This window comes from Geospiza fortis, unplaced genomic scaffold (genome assembly GCF_000277835.1).
Source record: "Geospiza fortis unplaced genomic scaffold, GeoFor_1.0 scaffold75, whole genome shotgun sequence".
In the NCBI taxonomy this organism is placed as follows: domain Eukaryota; kingdom Metazoa; phylum Chordata; class Aves; order Passeriformes; family Thraupidae; genus Geospiza; species Geospiza fortis.
The window spans coordinates 853,026-861,883 of record NW_005054360.1 but is presented as its reverse complement, the minus strand read 5'-3'; the positions used below and the strand labels follow the sequence as shown (position 1 = coordinate 861,883).

The 8,858-nt window shown below is 37.5% G+C and overlaps 1 protein-coding gene across 1 annotated transcript in view; it reads right to left on the bottom strand.

Moving 5' to 3' along the window:
* GPR158 (G protein-coupled receptor 158) overlaps positions 1-8,858 on the bottom strand; it is a gene marked incomplete at its 5' end in the record, with an annotated part of 186,052 nt that overhangs the window by 5,879 nt on the left and 171,315 nt on the right. Inside the window, 3 exons of the mRNA XM_005423894.3 lie at positions 457-603; positions 2,527-2,632; positions 6,550-6,688. Coding sequence (XP_005423951.2) covers positions 457-603; positions 2,527-2,632; positions 6,550-6,688 — 392 coding nt within the window. The remainder of the gene's footprint in view (positions 1-456; positions 604-2,526; positions 2,633-6,549; positions 6,689-8,858) is intronic.

Below are 8,858 nucleotides of genomic sequence, written 5' to 3'. Positions count from 1 at the left end.
GCTGGTTTTTGTTCTGAGAACATAAGGCCTTTAACCATGCAAAGTAAGAATAAAGTCATTTTCTCCATTAATCAAGTTTTAAAATTTTTATCTTTATAGTTACATATGCTTATGGACGTGTTACATACAAATGACTAATTAAACTGAAACCAAAAGCTGTCTGCACTTCAAAATAATTCAAAGAATCTATGTAAACTGAGTAACAGCTCTTGCTGAGGATGATTCCTCCTTCTTAGCCATCACTATGACTTTTACTACAACGAGTGATGCAGCATCTCTTCACACCAGTAAATACTACATGAGAGTTTACATGACCTGATACCACAATCATAAAAGATCTAAGCTGGCATTTTCCAGCTGATATCTGCAAAGAGAAACAAATGCATGCAAGTTGGAGTTTTCTTCTAGGAGAAAGTGTTTTTGAAAAAGAATGCTATTTAAATGAATTCTATGTACCCGAATATCTTCAGGATCCAAACTGTGTTCGCTCCATGCTGAGTTGATACTGCTGTTCAGATAGGATCCAGACCGACCCATATCAAGCTCATCTTCATAAGCTTCCGTAGCTATGTCATCTCTTGGGTTATTGCTTGAATGTGAAAACTGCAATAAGTATTCACAAAAAAGAAATGTAGCCATGAGTGCAAAAGTTTACTTCAACATCAGTGTAAAAGCTTACAACAGTTTTTATGATACAATGACCCTTGTACAGATTTGATGTGATTCTCAAACTCAAAACGTTACATAAGCTTCATTGGCTTAAGTAGTGTCTCATAGAGTCTTACTCAGTATTGTATGGAAGGAACTTTTATTAATGATGGCTCAACATGATAAATCTTAGAAATTTGCATAATGAAAAAAAAATCCCTACTTATTTTGATACTTGTTTGAACCTCTTTAAATGACATTTCAGTTATGCTAGCATGAAAATAGACTTTCAGACATTATTTCCAATAAGGCTGCTAAAACAGTAAGACAGTATTTTATTCAATACACATCTTAATAATCGTACAGAAAGCAATTCTCCTATTTTAGATTCTAACCCTGAAATGGAAGACATAAGGTGGGAAAAAAAACCCAACAACACAAAAAGGAAAAAAAAAGAAAGAAACTAATGAAAAACTAGTCAACTTTTTTCTTCTATGTTTCACCAGGTCCTTGAATCAGGAGTTGGAGTGAGGTTGTCATTATTGTTTTGTTCATATTGATTCACTCATCTGAATTTACTATTGTCCACATAGTGATCTGTCTTCAGGACTTTATGAATAGAACTAAACCTTGTGAATCTTAATTCTCTGAATTCTTTGGTGTGTTGGAAGAAAAGTCTGTGCAGTGAAACACAAATAATAAGCTAAAAATGAAAATGCTGATCAGTAGTTATGAGTCAGCTTCAGAAAGGTCAACAAATTTTCTAGGCTACTTTAAAAGGACACTTCTGAAGATGTGTAATATCTCTGAAGATATGTAATAAAGTACATTAATATAAAATAGAAAATATAAGATTATTGCTAAAGACCAGAAAAGTAATTTAAAATAAAACAAGGCTATGCAGTATTAAGTCTGCATCAATGGGTCCCTTGTTATGACTGTTCAATGTACATATATTTGGCAGTCATCAGCATACCCTGTTCTGACACACAGGAAAAAGGCAGGAATAGCAGCTTCATTAACCTGAAAATTCTATCCACCTGAACTGCTTAATGCTTTTTCTTCATATGTAGCTTTCACCTTTACTGCTATTTTGACTCTTGAGCTTTTGATTAATATGATTAGTCATTTTGAAACCCATTAGAAAGTCATTCCTTTTGCTGGGGTACTGTCCTCAGGAGGAAGTTCCACTCCATTCCTGGGGACTGTTGCTAGGGATAGGAGAAGCCAGATCTCCTGCCCCTGGTGAGATGACACTGGAGCTTCCAGGAGCTTCCAGGGCTGCAGCTCAGGGGATTTCTCTGCCCTTCCGTGATCCTGCCATCACCATCTCCCTGTGCCCCCACACACCTCTCCTGGCTCCCAGCACCGCTCCTGGCTCCCTGCCATGGCCATGGCCCCTCCCAGTGTGCAGCATCTGTGTGTCCCAGGCTCTGACTTGCAAAGGGTTCTCCTTTTTCAGCCTGTAACTGCCAGGTTTAAATCCCTACCTCCCCATCTCATGGCTAGTCCAGACTCCTGATCCCAGTGGTTCTATGCCCTTGCCTAAATTTTGTCTGTTCTCAGCTAACTAGCAGCAGCATGGTCATAAAAATACCTAAAAAAAAAAGCACAATTAGGCAGGATTATTTCCTTCTTCTATTAATCATATCAACATTTTAAGCACTTTAAACTCCTAGAATTTTGAAAGCAGAAAGAAAGTTAGTTTGAAAATGCATACTTTTTAAAAATAAAAACAATACAGCTTTCAAGGTAAAATAGCCAAATTTTACATCCTCTTTTTCTATCAGTTGCTGCTAGATTTACACAGAAATGCTTCTGCATGACATTTATCTTCCTCAGACTTGGCAAAAGAAAAGAGACGGCAGACTCAAATACCTTAGGGATCAGAAGTAGCCCAACAGTGACTGTCACAGTCAAATGTGTGTGTGCAAAGAACAGCATCAGCATCCAATCAGACTGAAGTCTTGAAGAAAGAATGAATCTGAAAATAGAATTCAGGGTTGCAGTTCACTGCATTTCTCCAGTGCATTAGATTTAATATCTTTAGTATTCCTTAGGTTTCTTTCCACTGAATGGCCAAACACAACTGGTTTCGTTCTGTACTGCCTTCATACAGACTAAAAATTACATCTACACACTTTCCCTATATGCTAAAATTTCAAAACAACTCTGAAAAAAAACCCCCAACAAACCAAAATATAAAAAGAAACAACAGACTTTAAATTATACTGCTTATTCCATATATCTCACTCTATTGAGCTGTCTTTTTGTTTTGTGTATAATGTCACAGTTTCTTTGGACTGAGTTATGGCAGCTTACATACATTAAGGAGCTGAAGGGATGGTTTTAGGTTAAGCACATGTACTATGATGAATTGCAGTGCACTTTATAAACACAGGATGTCCACAGATCACAGCTATTGAGTACAGCTGATAAGCCATCCAAGGGAGAACTGAACTGAAATGCATTTTAGCAGGGAGCAGAGAAATGATCTTTATAGCAGGACCTCCCAGCTCACTGCTGTGGGATCCAAGAGCCTATGAATGCTTGGAAATGAGTGGCTGAACTTGTCAAACAAAAGAGTTCCTTGCTGAGCTTTCTAAAGGAGTGGTAGAAGAAGCAGTGCAGTTAAAGCTGAGGCATGCTTGGCTTGTCTGCCTTAGTGAGCTCCCAAAGCCAGGAGCAGTGAGCAGTGCAACGGATGAGCGCATGTACTGCTGGCTTGCAATTTCCAGGTTAACAAAAATCATTCAGATAGAAATGACATTTGCAACTTCTCCAAGTTCACAGATGCACATATTGAAGAAGCTTTTGTTAACAGAAATAGTCTGGCATGAAACACTGGCTTACATGCTGTAATAATACAGTCATAATTACTTGTTTAATATTTTGTAAATGCAATGTTTTATGAACACAACAAAATATCCCAATTAACTAATTCCTAGAGAGTTCCTGTTGCTTTGGGGTGTGAGAGAACATGAGGAGGCTTAGGCCTGAGATTTAGCAAACTGAACACAACTGCACTGATGAAGATGACATGAGAAACTGATGGATGTAACAAATAAAGAACAAAAGGTGAACAAAAGTTACAGATGGTGCTGTAAGGGATAGCAAGATTTCACAGGTGGTTAATAGGGAGTCATTTGAAAGATGGGCAAACTTCACAGGTAACTGAAGGACCTTTGAGGGAGCAGAACTTGCAAGGTCAGTGGCACTGATGTAACCGTATCAGCAACCGCAGGTAAGATGGTGATTACCTAAATAATGGCATCACAAATGCCAAATTTGAGGACAGATGCAGGAAAACTGTGACCAGTAGGAAAAAAATAATGAGGGTTGGTTGTTTACCTGGAAGACAAGGACTGAGACAGATAGAGGATAAGGTAGGTGAGGGAAAAACAAGCATGGAAAGAAGGGGGGGATAAAATGGTTAGTGACATGTAAGCAAGTTGTCACTGAGCTCTGTACCTGATGTATCTCCCATCTTCTCATTAAATCCTTGTTATGTGTGATACCACTCTCTGCATGGTGCATGTGTGCACATGCAATTGATGAACAAACCTCAGGCAGCACGTGGGTGGCCCCTGGGAAGACCCAAAGTGTCAGCCCAGGCCCAGCTGCAGAGGAGGAACAGGACCAGGCCAGCCAGGTGCTGTGTGATTGCCCCAAGGTGGATCTGCTCAACCTGCAATGGAGCCAGCAGCAGCCAGATCCATCAGAGAGATGGGAGAAAGCACCCACATCCTGACGGCCACTGCTTTTGCTTAACCTTTAACAGATCCAATCCTCAGATTCTGTGAAGGTTTTTTTGCTTGCTTTATGCTGGAGACCTTGACTGATTAAGGTATCTATGCCATACCATGCCTCTGAATGCAAAATCACATTTGTAGAAGCCATTCAGCCCTAGTAAAGATAGAATTTCTATTTGAATGAGATTTTTTCCATATAAATTTTGTGTTGCTCAGTAATATAAGAGCAATGCATGAATTTAATACTATGATGATCTGAAGATAATCCAGAATCCTCTGTTTCTGAAATGGGAATACTTTCAAACAAAAACAAGATGCAAACAGTTCAAGGTTTTATTTAGTGCTCACATCAATCTTCCATGAGCTTTGGGAGTTTTCAGACTGGATGGCTGCCTTGTAGGTGTCCTTCAAGGCTCCAGTACTTTCAACTTCATGACAATTCAGGTATGTCATATAAATCTAAGTTTTACATTTCCACCCTTTCAGTTGCATCCAGAACTTGGCAGGGAAGATAGAAGCAAAAGAAGAAAAAAGGGAAATGGATTAAGATTTGGGCATGCAGAAATGGACATAATCTCAGGAGGGATCGTGTGCATTTTTTTCAGTCTTATCTATAAACACTACACAATATTTCTTCAACAAACCAGCATATATCAAACAAATGGGAAAGAATCAATACAAAATGTATATTTAAAAAAAAGAAAGAAAAGAAGAAAAGAAGGAAGAATAGGAACAGCAGACCTTAGGCTGCAGGCAAAGGATTGTCAATAAGACAAACTGAAAGACTTAATACCTTTGTGTCTCCTTCATAAGGAATGTATTAAAATGCCACATTTTCCCCTTTTCCCCTTCCTTTCATCCAAGGTTACTTGCCTCCTCTTTTATTGTTAAAAGAAACTTGCAGCCTACAAAAATACCCCTGAACTATATCTTCTAACATGGCTCAACACACAGTTTAGGAATGTGCATTATTGGAGGAAATACTGACTGAGAAACTGTCATATTGGTAATAATAAACTCAAAAGTATTGTAAGTGAATTTTACATCTATCAGGAATGAAAAGGAAAATGATGCCATCAAATAAAGATTTTAAACAATAACTTTGCAGATGTTTAAGGAGTATAAATTTTGAGTGTATGTGGGTGTTGAAGTACAGGGTTAGGAGAAGGGGAAGGAAAAAAATGGCATGCCTGAAAAATGCAGTGAACTGTATAACAATGATAAGAGAAAAGAGCACTAGAAAGGAACAGAGAGGAAGGATTTGCTTTGCTGATGTTTACTCAGAAAAAACCATGAAAGCAAAATCAAGAAGACAACGAGAAATGTTAGTGCCAAGACAGACCAAGGAACAGAGAAGAGTATTTGAAGACTGTCAATGAAGTAATGTAAAAAAAAAAACCAGTAGATAAAATCTGTTAGGAGGCAAAATAAGGTGTGAGAATAAGAAGAAAGTCTGAAGAGTTTTTACAGGATGAGATGAAACTCATGTTATCTTCCTCTTTTGCATTTTCTAGGACCAATTCATTTTTACAGGGTACTCTGTAGGAAAGCCAGATTTAGTTAATTTTCATGTAGCTCTAGCAAAGACCCTTATTTATTTACTACCCAAATAATTTACAAGTATGAAATGCAGAGCTCATTATAGACTTCAGAAGAAACATGGGCTTTATATTACTGATACAGCATTATATGTGTAAATTTTTTAATGTCAGCATATAAGACACTATGCTTCATGCCCAAACCAGTACAATAATGTTAACACATAGCAGCAGCTCACCAATCTGTTGCACATCAGCAAAGTTCATACAAACCAACATTCTTACCTGCTGTTTTTCTAGGGATACAAAACAGTGAGTGGTATGTAGATGACTGAAGACAGACAGTGGTATTGCTATACCTAATTTATCATACATACTGAACTTTGATCTAAGAAAATATCACCTAACTATACTGAAAAAACCCCTAATTATAAAATTTCATATTCTTGGATCCCATAGGAACCGTTTTAAGTTTAGTAAGCACTTAATTTGCAGAAACAAATATTTATAAGATCTTCCATTGTGCATCCTATCCCATTCACCCACTCTAAGTTGTACCATAGGAAACCTGAAAGATAAATGGTTAATTACTAGATCTACAGATCACTTGCCTAATTGTATGGAATATAGCAGAGATAATGAGCTCATTGTGAACTGCAACAGCCATATAACGTGGCTCATGAAATGCTGATGGGACTGTCCGCACTGCATAGCAGAGATAAACACCCCACAAGAGGAATAAAAATTCAGCTGTGAGAAGAACAAAAAGAAATAATTTGCAATTAGTTTTATAGGTGGAAGGAAATTTGAAGCACTACAGTATCTTCTGTATGTGTGAGTATCTATGCAAAGACAATACACATGTATATAAGTACACACATAGGCAGTCAAACTCTTTTGGATATTGTCACTGTACATGATATATTTGGTTTTAATTTCATACATCTTTTTCCACATCAGGAACCCTTGCATTCATGGTATTTCAGTTTACCAATTGACAAACTTAGAGACAATGTCCAAAAATGTCTTGCTTGCTTTTATGATCAGTACTACAGAAGTCTGACATCACTTCAAATAACAAGTATTTTTAATTGTAGCTCTGGTTCCTTTTACAGAGGCAGATATAGTGCTGCTACCGGACTATATGCTTTTTAAGACAACACTTTCATTTCAAAGGTTTATAACTTAGATAAAACAAGATATTTTGTGTTTAAAAAACTCCTCTGTTCAAGACAGTTAATTCTGCTGGTACCCATAATATGACAAGTCACTTCTGAGGGTCTAATGCACTTAAAGCAATGATGTGTTTCTTTTTGGCGAAAAATGAGTAAAGGAAGAAAGGAGAAAAAGTACGGTGTCTGGATCAGCCTAAACAATTCAGATAGAGACAGCTCATCTGCACCCAGCTGTACACTGACTTCAGCTTCCAGTGGACAGCCTGATGTGACATCATTTTGACCTTGATACAAATGAGGTGCTTTCCTAACCACCTCAAAAAAACTCTCAGAAAAAAACCCTACAGCTCTGTCATGCAGTTATGGATAGAGCTGGTGCCAGTCCCTCTTGCCTTGCAGTCTGGGTTGACAGTGGCTGGAAGTGTTTGAGTGTCACCCAGTAATGAGCAGTTCACGTTAGACCCCTGCAATGCCAGCACTGCTCCAGACCAGCTTCAGAAACTGTGATCCCATTGTTACTCATACACTTCTTTTGCCTTGTTGAATTTTTGCAATAGAAACTACACTTAAATTCAGTATAACAGAAAATCAATTCTTTTTCAGACTTCTTTTTGCCAGTAGTTTTTCTATACTGTAACTAAACCTGGTGATCAGTGACATCACCCTGTGCAACTGGTCAGCAAATAATTACTGGTCTGGTTTCAGTGATGACACAAATGCTTGTGAACCCACCATTAACAGCAGACTAAAATATAATGTCAGTGCTGGATATCTCATTAGAACACACCCTCCAGTTCCTCCACTTTTAGTAGTCCACGACTGCTGTAACTTATCTATAATATATTGTTATACCATTTTGAAACTTCAAATATTGCTATTAATTCCAGCTAAAATCAATAAGAGACAAATCTGGATAAAATTAATTCACTCACACAGATATCTCTGTGCTATGAAAAGAGCTCAGTTTGAACTCTGAACAACACTTTGCACATTTCTTAATGAAAAATACATGTCCTATCTCCAAGATCCTATTTTTACTAGAACACATCCTTCATAGACCCAGCAGTCTTACCAGTTACATAAACTCAAACATCTGAAGGGGCATAATCCATCCATACTGCTGGTTTTCTGATCTTCCTCACCAAATCCTAACAGTAAAAAAATTTTTGATCTTTTGACTAAGATATAGTATGATTTGAGGCCTTAATGAGTGTCAAAATGAAAAAAATCTTGGTATGAACCTTCTGAGACTGTGCACCAGTCTGTTCTGAGCTCAGCAAAAACACACATGCAGGTATGTTATTCCCAAATTACTCATACACTTGGGCAAACTGGCTGCTACTTCCATTTCATTGCTAGAAAATTAGCTATGCTATAAATGAAGTCTATCATTCTGGTTTCTTAAAAACTCCTGCACAAAATTACTTAGAAAGCCATCTTGATCCTGAAGTCTTTCCTGACCAAGTGGAATACAAAATTGGCTTCAATAAAATAAGAATAAAGAGTTTTTACAAATCTTAGCGGTTTGGGTTTTTTTCTTCAGGTAGTTGCCTCACATATGCAGAATCATGGCACTGGAATGTATTGCTCCTTAGATGACTGTAATTTATTGCTTTCATTGCTCCATAATGATTTAGAAGAAATTGAAAAGCAGAAAATTGTTGGAATTAGTCTGCTAAAGCCTGATCACTGTATCTTACTGTCCTGTCTTCTATGGAAACCCTTCATACAAACACTGTTCAGCA